General features: G+C 43.3%; 1 protein-coding gene across 1 annotated transcript; it reads left to right on the top strand.

Moving 5' to 3' along the window:
- The first annotated feature begins 905 nt into the window (after nt 1-905).
- Nucleotides 906-19,420, top strand: LOC142748435 (uncharacterized). The gene is made up of 8 exons (XM_075855535.1): nt 906-1,118; nt 2,249-2,311; nt 9,470-9,541; nt 9,624-9,712; nt 10,351-10,405; nt 11,397-11,553; nt 18,420-18,617; nt 19,186-19,420. The coding sequence occupies exons 1-8, from the start codon at nt 1,107-1,109 to the stop codon at nt 19,272-19,274; spliced, it is 735 nt and encodes a 244-aa protein (XP_075711650.1). The 5' UTR covers nt 906-1,106; the 3' UTR covers nt 19,275-19,420.
- Nucleotides 19,421-22,300: the final 2,880 nt, after the last annotated feature.

The following is a 22,300-nucleotide window of genomic DNA, read 5'->3' as shown; positions in this document are numbered from 1 at the left end:
ATGCAATCAAACAGTTTATGAAAATAAAAGGGATAAAAGAAACAGAACAAAACCTTACTGATGTACAGCGGCGATATCCTGGCTGTGGGGACAGCTGAAAATATGGGCAGTCACTCCAACCGAGATATGGATCCCCAACGACTGACACTGCCCCTCACTTCTCATGGCATTTTAAACCCAGTTTTTTCCCTCCAGTTCACTGGCTGGTGATGTCACTGAGAGGAGGCTGTTCATATGATAATGATGCGTACTCCTCCCATTACAGTTGTATTTCTATAGAGAAACATAAAAGTGATCATGTGTCCTTGCAGGAATCCCCTAGAAATATAATATTACCTGCATTCACCTGTGCAGACATTTACCAACCAGGGCATATCAAACACCACTATAATAGGCCCATGTTTTTAGCCAATAGCCAATCCCAGGTAGTTCCTCTGAGTGTAGGGATCTGAATTTGACATATATATGAGGGCTATTTTCCCTGATCATAACTAGCTATGTGGGTCATTACAAATATCAATTATGACGGGGTTTGCCTTGATGTATCATACTTTCTTTGAACACCATGCCATTCTCCCATGTTTCTCCTGGTCCACAGACAGACACACTACAGGCATCCATTTGCATAGCTTTAGATGTTTGGTCAGGATGTTTGGTCAGCCCTAGTGACAAATCCTTAATCAGCACATCTCGCACCTTGGTGAGGAAAGAGCCAATTAAACATTTGTCAGACAGTGGACATCCTTTGATGGCCAAAGATCTGCATTTCCTATGCAAATCAGATGTATCTTCTGTGTCAGAGGGAGTTATGAAATTACCTCCTAGTAACCTACTTTTGATTCTCTTACCTATAACACCACACAGCAGATTAAGAATGGTGAAGAATGGGAGGGTACAATAAAGGCTACTTTACCAGCGTGTGCTGGGATGAGGCCTTGTTAGCTGGTTGTCATTATCATGCAGGAGGCGGGGGAGGCTGCGCACACAGAGCAGGGAATGGCTTCCAGACGGAGGATGTGATGACGAGGGAATAGAGGATGAACGCTGGAGACTGAACAGTGACCACAAGGGGTTAAATCCGAGCTGCTGTATCCAGCAACGACAACATGAACCTCAGAGTAAGTGTGTGTGTGTGTGTATATATATATATATATGTGATAAGTTGCACAGCGATGGACAGGTGGGGCACACACACACACACACACACACGCCCGCGCACACACACACTTCTCTCTCTACTTCTCTCTCCTTCCTCTTCGCTCTTCTCCTTCCTCCTCTTCGATCTTCTCCTTCCTCCTCCTTCGCTCTTCTCCTTCTTCCTCCTTCGCTCTTCTCCTTCCTCTTTGCTCTTCTCCTTCTTCCTCTTCGCTCTTCTCCTTCTCCTTCTCCTTCTCCTTCTTCCTCTTCGCTCTTCTCCTGCTTGCTCTTCGCTCTTCTCCTTCTTGCTCTTCGCTCTTCTCCTTCTTGCTCTTCGCTCTTCTCCTTCTTCCTCTTCGCTCTTCTCCTTCTTCCTCTTCGCTCTTCTCCTCCCTTCCTCTTCGCTCTTCTCCTCCCTTCCTCTTCGCTCTTCTCCTCCCTTCCTCTTCGCTCTTCTCCTCCCTTCTTCTCTCTTCTCCCCCTTCTTCTCTCTTCTCCCCCTTCTTCTCTCTTCTCCCCCTCCTTCTCTCTTCTCCGCGCTTCTCCACGCTTCTTCTCTCTTCTCCGCGCTTCTTCTCTCTTCTCTGCGCTTCTTCTCTCTTCTCTGCGCTTCTTCGCGTCACCAGTGTGCGGAGCTTCAGATAGGCAACTAAATTCCAAATTGTATCAATACAAAGTTGGTGTCCATTATATGAGCAGCCACACTATGGAACTCTCACTACAGGGTCCCTGGAGGAGAGAGACAGATGTTCTACAACAGTGACATCACCGCTCTCCAGATATGTTACATTACACAACCGTGACATCACCGCTCTCCACATAGGTTACATTATACAGCAGTGACATCATCTCAGGTCATTAGTTATATTCTGAGATTTCACTGCTTTAAAATATAAGTTTTATCATACAGGCGATGACTTCACCACTCTCCAGATAGGATATATTACACAGCAGTGACATTACCGCTCTTCAGATATAAGGATAAAAATTACTGAAAGTTATAGCACTGATAGACATTTTCTTGTATGTGATGTCATTATTTGTATGATGTCTGCACATATCAAAATCATTATCAGCTAATAACAGACGCTGCTTCTCACTGTTTCTTTAGGATGAAGAAAAGCAGAAACTGGATTATTTCCTCTCTGACCTGTCTCTACTCGGATCACTACAAGTAATATTTACTGCATTACCATAGGGGGCAGTATTATAGTAGTTATATTCTTGTATATAGGGGGCAGTATTATAGTAGTTATATTCTTGTATATAGGGGCAGTATTATAGTAGTTATATTCTTGTATATAGTGGGCAGTATTATAGTAGTTATATTCTTGTATATAGGAGCAGTATTATAGTAGTTATATTCTTGTATATAGAGCAGTATTATAGTAGTTATATTCTTGTATATAGGAGCAGTATTATAGTAGTTATATTCCTGTATATAGGAGGCAGTATTATAGTAGTTATATTCTTGTATATAGAGCAGTATTATAGTAGTTATATTCTTGTATATAGGAGGCAGTATTATAGTAGTTATATTCTTGTATATAGGATCAGTATTATAGTAGTTCTATTCTTGTATATAGGGGGCGGTATTATAGTAGTTATATTCTTGTATATAGGGGGCAGTATTATAGTAGTTATATTCTTGTATATAGAGCAGTATTATAGTAGTTATATTCTTGTATATAGGAGGCAGTATTATAGTAGTTATATTCTTGTATATAGGATCAGTATTATAGTAGTTCTATTCTTGTATATAGGGGGCAGTATTATAGTAGTTATATTCTTGTATATAGGGGGCAGTATTATAGTAGTTATATTCTTGTATATAGGGGCAGTATTATAGTAGTTATATTCTTGTATATAGGAGCAGTATTATAGTAGTTATATTCTTGTATATAGGGGCAGTATTATAGTAGTTATATTCTTGTACATAGGAGGCAGTATTATAGTAGTTATATTCTTGTATATAGGGGGCAGTATTATAGTAGTTATATTCTTGTCTATAGGAGCAGTATTATAGTAGTTATATTTTTTGTATATATGTATAGGGGGCAGTATTAGTCGTTCTATTCTTGTATATAGGTATAGGGAGCAGTATTATAGTAGTTATATTCTTGAATATAGGAGCAGTATTATAGTAGTTATATTCTTGTATATAGGGGCAGTAGTACAGTAGTTATATTCTTGTATATAGGGGACAGTATTATAGTAGTTATATTCTTGTACATAGGGAGCAGTATTATAGTAGTTATATTCTTGTATATAGGGGCAGTATTATAGTAGTTATATTCTTGTATATAGGAGCAGTATTATAGTAGTTATATTCTTGTACATAGGGGACAGTATTATAGTAGTTATATTCTTGTATATAGGGGGCAGTATTATAGTAGTTATATTCTTGTATATAGGGACAGTATTATAGTAGTTATATTCTTGTATATAGGTATAGGGGGCAGTATTATACTAGTTATATTCTTGTATATAGGGGGCAGTATTATACTAGTTATATTCTTGTATATAGGGGGCAGTATTATAGTAGTTATATTCTTGTATATAGGAGCAGTATTATAGTAGTTATATTCTTGTATATAGGAGCAGTATTATAGTAGTTATATTCTTGTATATAGAGGCAGTATTATAGTAGTTATATTCTTGTATATAGGGGCAGTATTATAGTAGTTATATTCTTGTATATAGGGGCAGTATTATAGTAGTTATATTCTTGTATATAGTGGACAGTATTATAGTAGTTATATTCTTGTATATAGGAGCAGTATTATAGTAGTTATATTCTTGTATATAGAGCAGTATTATAGTAGTTATATTCTTGTATATAGGGGCGCTATAATAGTAGTTATATTCTTGTATATAGGGGCAGTATTATAGTAGTTATATTCTTGTATAAAGGAGCAGTATTATAATAGTTATATTCTTTTATATAGGGGCAGTATTATAGTAGTTATATTCTTGTATATAGGAGCAGTATTATAGTAGTTATATTCTTGTATATAGGAGCAGTATTATAGTAGTTATATTCTTGTATATAGGGGCAGTATTATAGTAGTTATATTCTTGTACATAGGAGGCAGTATTATAGTAGTTATATTCTTGTATATAGGGGGCAGTATTATAGTAGTTATATTCTTGTATATAGGAGCAGTATTATAGTAGTTATATTTTTGTATATATGTATAGGGGGCAGTATTAGTCGTTCTATTCTTGTATATAGGTATAGGGAGCAGTATTATAGTAGTTATATTCTTGTATATAGGGGACAGTATTATAGTAGTTATATTCTTGTACATAGGGAGCAGTATTATAGTAGTTATATTCTTGTATATAGGGGCAGTATTATAGTAGTTATATTCTTGTATATAGGAGCAGTATTATAGTAGTTATATTCTTGTATATAGGGGCAGTATTATAGTAGTTATATTCTTGTATATAGGGGCAGTATTATAGTAGTTATATTCTTGTATATAGGGGCAGTATTATAGTAGTTATATTCTTGTATATAGTGGACAGTATTATAGTAGTTATATTCTTGTATATAGGAGCAGTATTATAGTAGTTATATTCTTGTATATAGAGCAGTATTATAGTAGTTATATTCTTGTATATAGGAGCAGTATTATAGTAGTTATATTCTTGTATATAGGGGCAGTATTATAGTAGTTATATTCTTGTACATAGGAGGCAGTATTATAGTAGTTATATTCTTGTATATAGGGGGCAGTATTATAGTAGTTATATTCTTGTATATAGGAGCAGTATTATAGTAGTTATATTCTTGTACATAGGGGACAGTATTATAGTAGTTATATTCTTGTATATAGGGGGCAGTATTATAGTAGTTATATTCTTGTATATAGGAGCAGTATTATAGTAGTTATATTTTTGTATATATGTATAGGGGGCAGTATTAGTCGTTCTATTCTTGTATATAGGTATAGGGAGCAGTATTATAGTAGTTATATTCTTGTATATAGGGGACAGTATTATAGTAGTTATATTCTTGTACATAGGGAGCAGTATTATAGTAGTTATATTCTTGTATATAGGGGCAGTATTATAGTAGTTATATTCTTGTATATAGGAGCAGTATTATAGTAGTTATATTCTTGTACATAGGGGACAGTATTATAGTAGTTATATTCTTGTATATAGGGGGCAGTATTATAGTAGTTATATTCTTGTATATAGGAGCAGTATTATAGTAGTTATATTCTTGTATATAGGGACAGTATTATAGTAGTTATATTCTTGTATATAGGTATAGGGGGCAGTATTATACTAGTTATATTCTTGTATATAGGGGGCAGTATTATACTAGTTATATTCTTGTATATAGGGGGCAGTATTATAGTAGTTATATTCTTGTATATAGGGGCAGTATTATAGTAGTTATATTCTTGTATATATGGGGCAGTATTATAGTAGTTATATTCTTGTATATAGGGGGCCGTATTATAGTAGTTATATTCTTGTATATAGGAGCAGTATTATAGTAGTTATATTCTTGTATATAGGAGCAGTATTATAGTAGTTATATTCTTGTATATAGGTATAGGGAGCAGTATTATAGTAGTTATATTCTGGTATATATGGGGCAGTAGTATTATAGTAGTTACATTCTGGTATATATGGGGCAGTAGTATAAGGGCGGGTTCACACATGGCGGAATTGCACTTAAATTCCGCTGCGGACACTCCGCAGCGTTAATCCGCAGCGGAGCCGTTTCTACATTGACTTTCACTTTAATTTAGCAGTGTTCGTTTACACGATGCGTACAATTCCGCTGCGGAGCATAGGCTGCGGAGCGGAATTTGGTGTCCGCAGCATGCTCTGTCTGTTGCGGAGCAGTGGCGGACTGGTTGCGGACTCATGGCGGAATTTCTCCATTGACTTCAATGGAGATTCAAAGTTCCGCAATGAAGTCCGCAGCTGTCATGCACATGTCATGTGTGCTGCGGATGCGTCTTGCTTTTTTTACTTGACATTTCTTCATTCTGGCTGGACCTATGTATTTCTAGGTCTACAGCCAGACTGAGGAAGTCAATGGGGCTCCCGTAATGACGGGAGCGTTGCTAGGAGACGTCAGTAAATAGTCACTGTCCAGGGTGCTGAAAGAGTTAAGCGATCGGCAGTAACTGTTTCTGCACCCGGGACAGTGACTACCGATCCCAATATACATGTATCTGTAAAAAAAAATGAAGTTCGTACTTACCGAGAACTCCCTGTTTCTGTCTCCAGTCCGGCCTCCCAGGATGACGTTTCAGTGTAAGTGACGGCTGCAGCCAATCACAGGCCAAGCACAGGCTGCAGCGGTCACATGGACTGGCGCGTCATCCAGGGAGGTCGGGCTGGATGCCGAAGGAGGGACGCGTCATAAAGACAACGGGCGGTAAGTATGAATTTCTTTTACTTTCACTAGGGAAAGTGCTGTCCCTTCTCTCTATCCTGCACTGATAGGGAGAAGGGAAGCACTTTTCCCGCAGTCCGCAGCAGCTAGTCCGCATCAATTTTCTGCACATTTTGTGCAGATCCGCAGCCGTAATCCGCAACCCGGATTAGGTGCGGCATTGATGCGGACAGTTGCGGAGGAATTCCGCCATGTGTGGTCATGCCCTTATAGTAGTTATATTCTTGTATATAGGGACAGTATTATAGTAGTTATTTTCTTGTATATAGGGACAGTATTATAGTAGTTATATTCTTGTATATAGGGACAGTATTATAGTAGTTATATTCTTGTATATAGGGACAGTATTATAGTAGTTATATTCTTGTATATAGGGACAGTATTATAGTAGTTATATTCTTGTATATAGGGACAGTATTATAGTAGTTATATTCTTGTATATAGGGCGCAGTATTATAGTAGTTATATTCTTGTATATATGGGTAGTATTATAGTAGTTATATTCTTGTATATAGCGAGCAGTATTATAGTAGTTATATTCTTGCATATAGGGGGCAGCATTATAGTAGTTATATTCTTGTACATAGGGGGGGGGGTGTTATAGTAGTTATATTCTTGTATATAGGAGCAGTATTATAGTAGTTATATTCTTGTATATAGGGAGCAGTATTATAGTAGTTATATTCTTGTACATAGGGGCAGTATTATAGTAGTTATATTCCTGTATATAGGAGCAGTATTATAGTAGTTATATTCCTGTATATAGGAGCAGTATTATAGTAGTTATATTCTTGTATATAGGGGGGAGTGTTATAGTAGTTATATTCTTGTATATAGGGGGGAGTGTTATAGTAGTTATATTCTCGTATATAGGAGGCAGTATTATAGTAGTTATATTCTTGTATATAGGACGTAGTATTATAGTAGTTATATTCTTGTATATAGGGGGGAGTGTTATAGTAGTTATATTCTTGTATATAGGGGGGAGTGTTATAGTACTTACACTACCGTTCAAAAGTTTAGGGTCACTTAGACATTTTCTTATTTTTGAAAGAAAAGCACAGTTTTTTTCAATGAAGATAACATTAAATTAATCAGAAATACACTCTTTCCATTGTTAATGTGCTAAATGACTATTCTAGCTGCAAACGTCTGGTTTTTAATGCAATATCTACATAGGTGTATAGAGGCCCATTTCCAGCAACCATCACTCCAGTGTTCTAATGGTACATTGTGTTTGCTAACTGTGTTAGAAGGCTAATGGATGATTAGAAAACACTTGAAAACCCTTGTGCAATTATGTTAGCACCGCTGTAAACAGTTTTGCTGTTTAGAGGAGCTATAAAACTGACCTTCCTTTGAGCTAGTTGAGAATCTGGAGCATTACATTTGTGGGTTCGGTTAAACTCTCAAAATGGCTAGAAAAAGAGAGTTTATGTGAAACTCGACAGTCTATTCTTGTTCTTAGAAATGAAGGCTATTCCATGAGAGAAATTGCCAAGAAACTGAATATTTCCTACAACGGTGGGTACTACTCCCTTCAGAAGACAGCACAAACAGGCTCTAACCAGAGTAGAAAGAGAAGTGGGAGGCCCCGCTGCACAACTGAGCAACAAGACAAGTACATTAGAGTCTCTAGTTTGAGACATAGACGCCTCACAGGTCCTCAACTGGCAGCTTCATTAAATAGTACCCGCAAAACGCCAGTGTCAACGTCTACAGTGAAGAGGCGACTTTGGGATGCTGGCCTTCAGGGCAGAGTGGCAAAGAAAAAGCCATATCTGAGACTGGCTAATAAAAGGAAAAAATTTATATGGGCAAAAGCACACAGACATTGGACAGAGGAAGATTGGAAAAAAGTGTTATGGACAGACGAATCGAAGTCTGAGGTGTTTGGATCACACAGAAGAACATTTGTGAGACGCAGAACAACTGAAAAGATGCTGGAAGAGTGCCTGAGGCCATCTGTCAAGCATGGTGGAGGTCATGTGATGGTCTGGGGTTGCTTTGGTGCTGGTAAAGTGGGAGATTTGTACAAGGTAAAAGGGATTTTGAATAAGGAAGGCTATCACTCCATTTTGCAACGCCATGCCATACCCTGTGGACAGCGCTTGATTGGAGCCAATTTCATCCTACAACAGGACAATGACCCAAAGCACACCTCCAAATTATGCAAGAACTATTTAGGGAAGAAGCAGGCAGCTGGTATTCTATCTGTAATGGAGTGGCCAGCGCAGTCACCAGATCTCAACCCCATAGAGCTGTTGTGGGAGCAGCTTGACCGTATGGTACGCAAGAAGTGCCCATCAAGCCAATCCAACTTGTGGGAGGGGCTTCTGGAAGCATGGGGTGAAATTTCTCCCGATTACCTCAGCAAATTAACAGCTAGAATGCCAAAGGTCTGCAATGCTGGAATTGCTGCAAATGGAGCGACGAAAGCAAAGTCTGAAGGAGAAAATTATTATTTCAAATAAAAATCATTATTTCTAACCTTGTCAATGTCTTGACTATATTTTCTAGTCATTTTGCAACTCATTTGATAAATATAAGTGTGAGTTTTCATGGAAAACACAAAATTGTCTGGGTGACCCCAAACTTTTGAACGGTAGTGTATATTCTTGTATATAGGGGGGAGTGTTATAGTACTTATTTTCTCTTCCATAGGGCCAGCATTATATTAGTTCTTATAGAACACTACTTGTGGGAAATAGAAAATAATATTAAACATAAAAAAAACTCCTACAATGCATTTCACCAGTTCTCATCTAACCTGTTTTGTGCAGAAGTTTATTGTTCATTAAAATCCTAGCAGATTCCAATCAGTAAGCAGTTGTGCATGTGACTGCAGTACATTATACGAGGCATCTCATTCGCTTCTCATGTGTTGCTATATTTCTATTCTAGGGCTTCCGATACTTCCAGCCTTGGCTGAGGGGCAGAGAAGAGATTTTACTGACGGTGGTGAATGATGATCTGGTGAGTTCCGGGATGTCTACGCTTGACCAGTCTTCTGTTCATTGCGATCAGTCTCCCAATATCTTGTCACCCTGTCTTCTAGAGCTCTCCACCTCCTCGCTCTCCTGGGTCCCTCAGCAGTGAGACCAGTTATCACCTTCCTAGCTGCGGCAGTGACCAGTCCACAACACGGTATCTCCAGGCTCCTCCATTGTGTCATGGGATAGGATATCTCCAAAGAGTCATATGTATGACTTTTTAAGATCTCTGCTTGCTGCCAATGAATTAAAAAAGATATTGTTTACATTCAGAGGCTAAATACCTGACCTAGTCCTGTTCACGCAGCTGCTGATTATGCAACAATGTATTAGTCTGGACTATAATTTGTAAATTTAAACAAAGTAGCAGCATACATCTTTCTTTCCTGCACTCCAGGATGGTAGGTCTTACAATGATATTTTGCAACAATCCCTTTAACTGTGCTAGGGGACACTGAATGTAAACAATAATGTTTCGATTAACTGACAACAAGCAGAGATCTTGAAAAAACAGTATGTAAGAAAAATATTTGATTGCATAATAAATTCAAGTGAATGGGACTGAGGTGACGTACCAGGCACAGCCACAACTGTATAAATGGGACTGTGCTCATGTAAATAGTGAAGAGGACACGGTGCTCGTTGAAATATTGCGTCCCTTTCTTTCTGCTGATTGGTGGGGGTATAAGAAGTGCTAAAATATAAATGCTTGATACTGTAGCTGTGAGAGAGAAAGAGAGAGCTGCTCTATTCACAGTCAGGACACAGATATTCATTTTTTTTCCCCCACAGCGGTTCTGCTCTGCTACCTCCTGCTTCTCCGTGTGATAGAGAAATTGCTATTCCGGTAAGATTATAGCTTGTTTAGTATTGCATAAGATCAAAACAGTAAACCAAAGTCTCAGCTTCAAAAAAATAGATAGAGAAACCTTTGGTTGAATGCACCTGACTGGCTCGATGCAATTCAACTTCTGATTGGTGCTTGAGATTGTGCTGGGCATTCTAGCTGAGAAAGGGGGAGGAAGAGCTGCTTCATATACAGTCAGGACACAGAGGTTTCCACAATATTCATCAAATATTGACTTCTATGTTTTTAGAAGTCTTTATACAGTATATGTTACACGCATAGCGATCTGATGGGTCTGCCAAATCATTCTTGGTTGGATCATACAAATGTATGTGTGTCTATGGTGACCCTAGACCCACCATTCCCTCATGATTATCTGTTCTAAACCTTCTGCCTAATACAGGGCATAATGTAATCTTACGTCCCTATCAACCATGAATTGTCACTATTATGTTGAATATTGGTTGAACTTGATGGACATGTGTCTTTTTTCAGCCGTACTAACTATGTAACTATGTCCAGTAGTTTACATTACTGCCTTTCGGGGTCAACGTTCTTCTCTTTGGCTTAAGTTATGGTGATGGTCTTCATGGTCTTCTATGATCCTTGTCTAGCATTTCGCTTTTGTTCAGTCACTCCCTTCTCTGCCATACACATGTAGTTTCCAGACCTTCTGTCCAAAGGTTCTTCTTCTGGACCTCATTACTTGTCCTACGTCAAGCTTCACCATTTACCTTAATCCTTATCTTCTCCTTCTGGTTTCTTCCTCCTGAGCAAATGCCTTATCTCCTCCATTTCATGAGTTCAAGGATGAAGTAGTGCAGACTTTACTATATTTCCAGTCCAGAATTAAGAGACAGAAGTTGGTGGTAATTGGTGGTAGGGTCACACTAGGGTTTATGGTGAAATCTTGTGTCTCGGCCCAACACTCATATACTATGTCTTCTGATGTATTCGTCCGTAATGTGCTAATGTTATCCAAAATTTTCAGGAAACGCACTGCACACTTTTTTTGCTGGCCGCGTATGCCAAGTATGGCCGTCCCTATGTGTGGGTGAGGTCCAATCATCAACGATTCACTGGCACGGAACTCTGCGATAAAGACTCGCCCCTGATGCTGCCATCTTATTCTGAGTGGGACACTAAGGGTGAGCTCAACCATTGTAATTCTCCAATAAGGGACCTTCAAATGCCCTACAGAACAATTTATCAGCTGAGCTGTTTGGTAGGTGGTGGTCCAAGTAGGGTCAGGCTGCTGCTTAGTTACAGAAGACATTGTCAGTGGGTGACAATTCATGGTCTCCATGTTCGTGCGGAGATCCAACATTGAGTAGAAGTGCTGCTGGCACATATCCATACCATCTAGAAAGACTTCCAATCCCAACCACGGGGGAGAGGGAGATGGTGGCCAAGACCCAAGGAGAAGGGTTCCACCCATGCTTAGCTTTCTTAAAATACAGGTCGGTCATATGTCCTCCACCGAATGACCAACAGTAAACATGATTGGACAAAGAACTTTCTGGACAAGCCCACCTATGGAGCGGAGGCAAACCCCTTGGTCTCGTAGGAGACACCATTGATTACTTTAACCCTTTAACGCAATATAGGGTTAAAGGGAAATATGGAGCGAGCTCACAGGCTCGCTCCATACACAGCGGGTGACGGCTATGTTACACAGCCGACACTTCACTGCAACGGGTGGAATCAAAGTTCACTTTGATTCTGCCCGTTTAACACCTTAAATGCCGCGGTCAATCGCGACCGTGGCATTTAGGCCTTATTCACACGAGCGTAGTTCATGTCCGTGATACGAACATGAAAATCACGTGCGTCGCACGGACCTATGTAAGGCAGTGGGGACATTCAGACATTCCGTGTTTTTCACACAGCGTGTGTCCACTGCGTGAAACTCACGACATGTCCTATAGTTGAGCGTTTTTTTGCGCATCACGCACCCATGGAAGTCAATGGGTACGTGAAAATCACGCGCAGCACACGGACGCACTTCCATGTGCTGCGCGTGGTTCGCGCAACAGTAGATCAAGAAATGAAGGGAAAAATAAAACCTCCTTCATTTATTTTTCTAAACCTCAAAACCGCGTGTCATAAGGATGGCATATGCGCGAAAATCACGCAGCCACGCACCAAACACTGATGACACACGGAGCTGCAACGCGCAAAAAACGCTGCGTTTTATTGTGCGCGCAAACCGCAGACGTTCGTGTGAATTTCGCCTTAAAGTGTTAGAATCAGGGGTGTGCCCCCTCAAAGAAGCCATCGCGTCGTTTTTTTTAATTTAGCAAATAGTTTTATTTTTCTAAAAAGTGGTAAAACATAAAACAAAACATATAAATTTGGTATCGCCGTAATCGTATCAACCAGTAGAATAAGGTGAATATGTGATTTTTACTGCCTGATGGGCGCCGTGAAAACATGGCGTAATCTCTGTTTTTTGCCCATTTCACCCCACAAATAATTTTTTTTCAGCTTCCTAGTACATTATGCGGTACAATAAATGGTGCGATGAATAACTACAACTTGTACCGCAAAAAACAAGCCCTCATACATCTATATAGACGGAAAAATATAAAAATTATAGCTTTTGGAATGTGGGGAGGAAAAAACAAGAGTGAAAATTTGAAAAATGGCGGGAAGGGGTTAAAGAGGCTCCGTCACCACATTATAAGTGGCCTATCTTGTACGTGATGTGATCGGCGCTGTAATGGAGAGAACAGCAGTGGTTTTTTATTTAGAAAGACGATCATTTGTGACGGAGTTATGACCTATATTAGCTTTATGCTAATGAGTTTCTCAATGGACAACTGGGCGTGTTTTACTATATGGCCAAGTGGGCGTTGTGGAGAGAAGTGTATCATACCACCCAACTTTTGAATTCGGAAAAGAGGGACATTTTAAGCCACGCCCCCTAACCACGCCCAATATCCGGCATCAACACGTGTGCACATTGTCACTGCGGATCTCTAGACTGTCTGAATATCACAGATATTATGGATCCGGTTATATCGTCTTTGTGTTACTTTTCCTATCTTGGGTATAACATTTACTCATCACGGCGGCGGCGGCTGCAGGACAAACCAACAGGCTGAGAACAATGAAAGTCAAGAGGGAGACCCTGTGGTGGATGACTTTTCAATTGACAGGTAGCAGAGTTACATGATGTGGATTTTTTTTTTCCAGTTGTGTAACTCTGCTACCGGTCAACGGAAAAATCATCCACCAGAGCCCCCCTGTAGATTGCTCCACACACAGCCCCCCTGTACATAGCGCCAGACACAGCCCCCCTGTAGATTGCTCCACACACAGCCCCCCTGTACATAGCTCCACACACAGCCCCCCTGTACATAGCGGCAGACACAGCCCCCCTGTAGATTGCTCCACACACAGCCCCCCTGTACATAGCGCCAGACACAGCCCCCCTGTAGATAGCTCCACACACAGCCCCCCTGTAGATAGCTCCACACGCAGCCCCCCTGTAGATAGCTCCACACGCAGCCCCCCTGTAGATAGCTCCACACGCAGCCCCCCTGTAGATAGCTCCACACGCAGCCCCCTGTAGATAGCTCCACATGCAGCCCCCCTGTAGATAGCTCCACACACAGCCCCCCTGTACATAGCTCCAGATACAGCCCCCCTGTACATAGCTCCAGATACAGCCCCCCTGTACATAGCTCCAGATACAGCCCCCTGTACATAGCTCCACACACAGCCCCCCTGTAGATAGCTCCACACACAGCCCCCCTGTAGATAGCTCCACACACAGCCCCCCTGTAGATAGCTCCACACACAGCCCCCCTGTAGATAGCTCCACAAACAGCCCCCTGTAGATAGCTCCACACACAGCCCCCTGTAGATAGCTTCAGATACAGCCCCCCTGTACATAGCTCCACACACAGCCCCCCTGTAGATAGCACCACACACAGCCCCCCTGTACATAGCGCCACACACAGCCCCCCTGTACATAGCTCCACACACAGCCCCTGTACATAGCTCCACACACAGCCCCCCTGTACATAGCTCCACACACAGCCCCCCTGTACATAGCTCCACACACAGCCCCCTGTACATAGCGCCACACACAGCCCCCCTGTACATAGCGCCACACACAGCCCCCTGTACATAGCGCCACACACAGCCCCCCTGTACATAGCGCCACACACAGCCCCCCTGTACATAGCGCCACACACAGCCCCCCTGTACATAGCGCCACACGCAGCCCCCCTGTACATAGCGCCACACGCAGCCCCCCTGTAGATAGCTCCAGACGCAGCCCCCCTGTAGATAGCTCCAGACGCAGCCCCCCTGTAGATAGCTCCAGACGCAGCCCCCCTGTAGATAGCTCCAGATGCAGCCCCCTGTAGATAGCTCCACACACAGCCCTCCTGTAGATTGATCCACACACAGCCCCCCTGTACATAGCGCCAGACACAGCCCCCTGTAGATAGCTCCAGATACAGACCCCCCTGTAGATAGCTCCACACACAGCCCCCTGTAGATAGCTCCACACACAGCCCCCTGTACATAGCACCAGACACAGCCCCTCTGTACATAGCTCCACACACAGCCACCCTGTAGATTGCTCCACACACAGCCCCCTGTACATAGCGCCAGACACAGCCCCCTGTACATAGCTCCAGATACAACCCCCCTGTAGATAGCTCCACACACAGCCCCCCTGCAGATTGCTCCACACACAGCCCCCCTGTACGTAGCGCCAGACACAGCCCCCCTGTACGTAGCACCAGACACAGCCCCCCTGTAGAAAGCTCCACACACAGCCCCCATGTAGAAAGCTCCACACACAGCCCCCCTGTAGATAGCGCCACACACAGTCCCCATGTACATAGCGCCAGACACAGCCCCATGTAGATTGCTCCACACAGCCCCCCTGTACATAGCGCTAGACACAGCCCCCCTGTAGATAGCTCCAGATACAGCCCCCTGTAGACAGCTCCAGATACAGCCCCCTGTAGATAGCTCCACACAGAGCCCCCTGTAGATAGCGCCACACATAGCCCCCTGTAGATAGCTCCACACACAGCCCCCCTGTTGATAGCTCCACACACAGCCCTCCTGTAGATTGATCCACACACAGCCCCCCTGTACATAGCGCCAGACACAGCCCCCTGTAGATAGCTCCAGATACAGACCCCCCTGTAGATAGCTCCACACACAGCCCCCTGTAGATTGCTCCACACACAGCCCCCCTGTACGTAGCGCCAGACACAGCCCCCCTGTACGTAGCACCAGACACAGCCCCCCTGTACGTAGCTCCACACACAGCCCCCTGTAGGTAGCTCCACACACAGCCCCCCTGTACATAGCGCCACACACAGCCCCACTGTAGATAGCTCCACACACAGCCCCCCTGTAGATAGCTCCACACACAGCCCCCCTGTAGATAGCTCCACACACAGCCCCCGTAGATAGCGACACACACAGCCCCCTGTACATAGCGACACACACAGCCCCCTGTACATAGCGACACACACAGCCCCCTGTACATAGCGACACACACAGCCCCCTGTACATAGCTCCAGATACAACACCCCTGTAGATTGCTCCACACACAGCCCCCCTGTACATAGCGCCAGACACAGCCCCCCTGTACATAGCACCAGACACAGCCCCCCTGTACGTAGCTCGACACACAGCCCCCCTGTACGTAGTTCCACACACAGCCCCCTGTAGATAGCTCCACACACAGCCCCCTGTAGATAGCTCCACACACAGCCCCCTGTAGATAGCTCCACACACAGCCCCCTGTAGATAGCTCCACACACACCCCCCTGTAGATAGCTCCACACACAGCCCCCTGTAGATAGCTCCACACACAGCCCCCTGTAGATAGCTCCAGACACAGCCCCCCCCTGTACATAGCTCCAGACGCAGCCCCCCCGTAGATAGCTCCACACACAGACCCCTGTAGATAGCTCCACACACAGACCCCTGTAGATAGCTCCACACACAGACCCCTGTAGATAGCTCCACACACAGCCCCCTGTAGATAGCTCCACACACAGCCCCCATGTAGAAAGCTCCACACACAGCCCCTCTGTAGATAGCGCCACACACAGTCCCCATGTACATAGCGCCAGACACAGCCCCATGTAGATTGCTCCACACAGCCCCCCTGTACATAGCGCTAGACACAGCCCCCTGTAGATAGCTCCAGATACAGCCCCCTGTAGATAGCTCCAGATACAGCCCCCTGTAGATAGCTCCAGATACAGCCCCCTGTAGATAGCTCCACACATAGCCCCCTGTAGATAGCTCCACACATAGCCCCCTGTAGATAGCTCCACACATAGCCCCCTGTAGATAGCTCCACACATAGCCCCCTGTAGATAGCTCCACACACAGCCCACCCTGTAGATAGCTCCACACACATCCCCCTGTAGATAGCACCACACACAGCCCCCATGTACATAGCGCCAGACACAGCCCCCCCTGTAGATAGTTCCAGATACAGCCCCCTGTAGATAGCTCCACACACAGCCCCCCTGTAGATAGCTCCAGATACAGCCCGCCTGTTGATTGCTCCACACAACCCCCCTGTAGATAGCGCCAGACACAGCCCCCCTGTAGATAGCTCCACACACAGCCCCCCTGTACATAGCGACACACACAGCCCCCCTGTAGATAGCTCCAGACACAGCCCCCCTGTAGATAGCTCCAGATACAACCCCACTGTAGATTGCTCCACACAGCCCCCCTGTACATAGCGCCAGACACAGCACCCCTGTAGATAGCTCCAGATAGAGCCCCCCTGTAGATTGCTCCACACAGCCCCCCTGTACATAGCGCCAGACACAGCTCCCTGTAGGTAGTGCAACACAACCCCCTTATAAGAGGTAGCCTTACTGCTGCCACTTTCCGCTTTGCTTTCACTCACCGTCAGAAGAAGGCAGGAGTCTTGCGGCGGTGTTCTCACTGGTGTCGATGCCGGCCCGGGAGTAGACCAGTCCAGTCACCTGACCTGTCACCTGCCGCAGACGTCCGGCATGCAGGGCGCCTGTCAGCAGTGATCAGCTGTTTTGAGACAGCTGCAGCGCCCGGCGGCACATTTTGCAGACCGCCCGGGATGGCGGGACAGTGGTGAGAAACCGGGACTGTCCCGCCGGATCCGGGACGGTTGGGAGGTATGGTGTATGACGCTGACCAATCAGTGACCAATCAGCGTCATACACTTCTCTGCATTAATTTACACTGCAGATAGCGATATAACTATATCGCTATGTGCAGCCACATAAACACACTATAACGTTACTGCAGTGTCCTGACCATGAATATACATTACCTCCAACCGGGACATGATGTGTATTCAGAATCCTGACACTTCTCTGGACTTCTCTGTGATTTACAGCATAGCAGCGTAGTCTCGCGAGATTACGCTGTAAACTGTCATTTGCAGCGAGATCTCGCTGTGCTGTGGTCTCACACAGACGCTACAAAATGGTCAAGATTCTGAATACACATCATGTCCTGGCTGGAGATAATGTATATTCATTGTCAGGACATTGCAGTAATGCATAGCGATATAGCTATATCGCAATGTGCTGTGTAAATGAATGGAGAGAAGTGTATGACGCGTATTGGTCGCTGATTGGTCAGCGTCATACACTCCTCCGTACAACGCCCACTTGGTCATATAGTAAAACACCCAGTTGTTCATTGAGAAACTCATTAGCATAAAGCTAAAATAGGTCATAACTCCGTCAAAAATGATCGTTTTTCTAAATAAAAAACACTGCTGTAATCTACATTACAGCGCCGATCACATCATGTACAAGATAGGCCACTTATAATGTGGTGACAGAGCCTCTTTAAGGAGTATATATTATAATCTTACTCAGAAAAAGAAGCCTTGATGTCCACAGTAACCAATCAGAGTTCACGATTCAACGACATGTGACCTTTAGTACTAAGTTGTGATACTTATGTCTTTAATAATTCGCTATCCTATAAGAAATGTCATTTTGTCTTGACTCCCTAGATGTGGGCGTGTGGCACATTGTGTGGGACGTAGTCATCAACTGTGTTTCCCCGCCCCCGAGGAACCCCTTGGCTGTCGACTTTGCCTACCTAAAATCTCTTCCCCTTCCAGAGAGGTCTCTGTCATCAGGGGCTTTGGTCAGTTTTTTCCATAGTTTATTGCTACGAGAACCTCGAGGAAGCCTGTTGTTCTCTTATGGTAAGTTCTTATGAGAACCTCTCTGGAATTCTTCTTTGTACTGTAATAAATAATGGAAGCCATGACGCTGTGACGGATCCAATCGCTCACTCGCTCCCGGCCTCTTTTCACTTTTGGGTGCTGCCCAAAATGGTAAACTTAAATGCATACGTGAATAGGGCCTATAGTCAATTTTGGAGCCTTCTCAGGCAGAAGTAGGGTGGGTCGTAAAATGTTCCCCAATTTGGGATTAAAAAGTTGTGAGGTATGATTGAAGGAACACTCCAGGTAAAACATATGCACCATGTTCTGCCTAGTGGAGGGCCTTAGGTGAAGGAACATGTCATGCTCCACCTCCTCAGGCCCTTAACCAGGCAGGAAACGGTGCATCAGTGTTGCTTGGAGTGTTCCTTTAAGCTGGCCGTACTCATAATAATGACTCCTAATGTTCTCTCATACCTATCATCTATAGGTGACTATGGTGAACAAATTATCTTTTTTTGACCAATGGATATCTGTTCCATGATGTGAAGAGTCATCGATCCTGCCATGTTCTTATGTCATACCCCTTTTTTTCCCGTTTTTCTAGTCTGGGAGGATCTAGCAGACCTCACACGTCTTCACGCTCACACCCTACAAGACTTAAAGGAACAAGACCTCATAAAGAACCTGATCTGACGCTGTTATCAAATGTACAGCCCTAACCAGAAGCTGTGACCAGAGGATCCGTGATGTCACTGCTACCCCATCCCCCATCCAACATTTATACTCCTGTTATTTAACATGTTCTGAATATTTATTAAAGGACTTGTTTTTTTTTCTTCGCTTATGTGGTTTTTTGTATTGAGGAGGGGGGTATCTATCTATCTATCTCATATCTCTCTTCCTCTCCCCCTCCTCTCTCCAGTTAAGAGGAGGAGAGAGCAGGAGCTATGCATTTCTATGAAGCCTAGGTGACTCTGTGACTAAATGATCGCTATGTAGTTGCTTAATTTTGCCGCTGTAATGACTATATTCTGCAATGTATTTCCTGGGCAATGACAAAATGGTCAAGTCATCCATTCTTTTCAACGTGAAATTGTCCAACTGCTAATACAATACCAGAGAAAAGAGATCTGCTCATGACTGCAAGAAAGCCCAGTGACATCAATATATAGCAACAAAAACTCCCTAACATACAGTAGCACCCCCTATAGGTAGAGTATATTTCCACAATATATTTCATGTATAGCATACTCTAGTAGGTAGAGGTCAGAAGAAGCGCTACGCCTAGCGCGAAACAGGCTGCAATCTGCTATGTCCTCCCTTGTACGCTTTTACGTTTTTGCTTGATGCCACATTAAAGGAAGAATACAAACCAAACGGGTGAGTGCCGTCATTTCATCTCTCACTACATGCTGCATACTCTAGCATAGGGAAAAAAAAAATATATATATATATATATATTTTTTTTTTATATAGTTCGGCCGTGGTCCTTAAACTTTTGTTTGCCTCTTCCTATTTCCAGTACCACACCCACCATATGCAGAAGGCCGGGATATTTGGCAGGCAGATGTTTCATTCATTACTGCTCCCTGAAAGCACTTTATGGCCCACTGAGGATCCTCGTCCAGGTGTAGGGTGGATCAGAAAATCCTAAACTTTGCTGAACTCTTCATGTTCTCTGTGAGCTGTGTTTCTTCACCAGCTCTGCTCTTCAACCCTCCTTCCTCTTGGCTCTGGATCCAGCTAAGTTACAGCGGACATTTTTATTACCAACACAGCTATCACTTAGTCACAGGGTCACCAAGGCTTGATCGAAATGCATTGCCCCTGCTTAGCTCTAAGGCTGGGTTCACACGACCTATTTTCAGACGTAAAAGAGGCCTATTATGCCTCGTTTTACGTCTGAAAATAGGGCTCCAATACGTCGGAAAACATCTGCCCATTCATTTGAATGGGTTTGCCGACGTACTGTGCAGACGACCTGTCATTTACGCGTCGTCGTTTGACAGCTGTCAAACGACGACGCGTAAAATGACTGCCTCGTCAAAGAAGTGCAGGACACTTACATACATTATATGCAGGACACTTCTTTGCAACGTAATTTGAGCCGTTCTTCATTGAAGTCAATGAAGAGCAGCTCAAGATTACAAACGTCAAAGACGCCTCGTATATTACGAGGAGGAGCTTTTACGTCTGAAACGAGGCAGCTGTTTTCTCCTGAAAACAGTCTGTCTTTTCAGACGTAAAAGGCACTTCTCGTGTGCACATACCCTAAAGGTAGAATTGATTGTATCCTTTACACAAGGAAGCCTGCTCATAATTTAAAGCAATATGAATATATTAGCAGCTAGCTCCCCCTAGTGGCAGCTTCCAGAACCCTTTAATAGAAAGTTATCAGCTCTGCCTGGAGTCCAGGCCCCCTGCACAATCCAGTATGAGTTAAAAACATGAGATGTTTAGTATTCGCTGTCACTTTGAGGTGTGAGGTTGTGATGAGCGTCTTTAGCTCTGGCAGGAGGATATCGTTGCTACCAACAGCCTGGGGCCTTGGCACAGATGAAGACACAAGAACGCGCTGCTGCTCGCTGCTTTGGATTCAAGATGTTGTAAATTAAACTGCACAGTACCACTTCTGTCCTGTATACTGGGTGTAATTCTCAGTATCTGTATTATTCTGTATATATGGACACTACACAGTACTACTTCTCCTGTCCTGTATACTGGGTGTAATTCTCAGTATCTGTATTATTCTGTATATACACTGCACAGTACCACTTCTCCTGTCCTGTATACTGGGTGTAATTCTCAGTATCTGTATTATTCTGTATATATATATACACTGCTCAGTACCACTTCTCCTGTCCTGTATACTTGGTGTAATTCTCAGTATCTGTATTATTCTGGATATATGGACACTGCACAGTACCACTTCTCCTGTCCTGTATACTGGGTGTAATTCTCAGTATCTGTATTATTCTGTATATATGCACTGCACAGTACCACTTCTCCTGTCCTGTATACTGGGTGTAATTCTCAGTATCTGTATTATTCTGTTTCTATGGACACTGCACAGTACCACTTCTCCTGTCCTGTATACTGGGTGTAATTCTCAGTATCTGTATTATTCTGTATATATGGACACTGCACAGTACCACTTCTCCTGTCCTGTATACTGGGTGTAATTCTCAGTATCTGTATTATCCTGTATATACACTGCACAGTACCACTTCTCCTGTCCTGTATACTGGGTATAATTCTCAGTATCTGTATTATTCTTTATCTATGGACACTGCACAGTACCACTTCTCCTGTCCTGTATACTGGGTGTAATTCTCTGTATCTGTATTATTCTGTATATATATATATATATATATATATACACACACACACACTACACAGAACTACTTCTCCTGTCCTGTATACTGGGTGCAATTCTCAGTATCTGTATTATTCCGTATATATGGACACTGCACAGTACCACTTCTCCTGTCCTGTATACTGGGTGTAATGCTCAGTATCTGTATTATTCTGTATATATGGACACTGACTGCACAGTACCACTTCTCCTGTCCTGTATACTGGGTGTAAATCTCAGTATCTGTATTATTCTTTATCTATGGACACTGCACAGCACCACTTCTCCTGTTCTTGCAGGAAGAGAAAATTGGTGGACCATAAACGGCGCTGTTTATGGTCCACCAATTTTTTCTTCCTGCAAA

Source organism: Rhinoderma darwinii, chromosome 3 (assembly GCF_050947455.1).
Source record: "Rhinoderma darwinii isolate aRhiDar2 chromosome 3, aRhiDar2.hap1, whole genome shotgun sequence".
Lineage (NCBI taxonomy): Eukaryota > Metazoa > Chordata > Amphibia > Anura > Rhinodermatidae > Rhinoderma > Rhinoderma darwinii.
This window is presented reverse-complemented; position numbering and strand designations above follow the sequence as displayed.

Coding starts and splice junctions, on each gene's coding strand:
- LOC142748435 (XM_075855535.1), top strand. Junction 9,542..9,623: donor CGGTGGTGAATGATGATCTG/GTGAGTTCCGGG, acceptor CCTGTCTTCTAG/AGCTCTCCACCTCCTCGCTC. Junction 10,406..11,396: donor ATAGAGAAATTGCTATTCCG/GTAAGATTATAG, acceptor CAAAATTTTCAG/GAAACGCACTGCACACTTTT.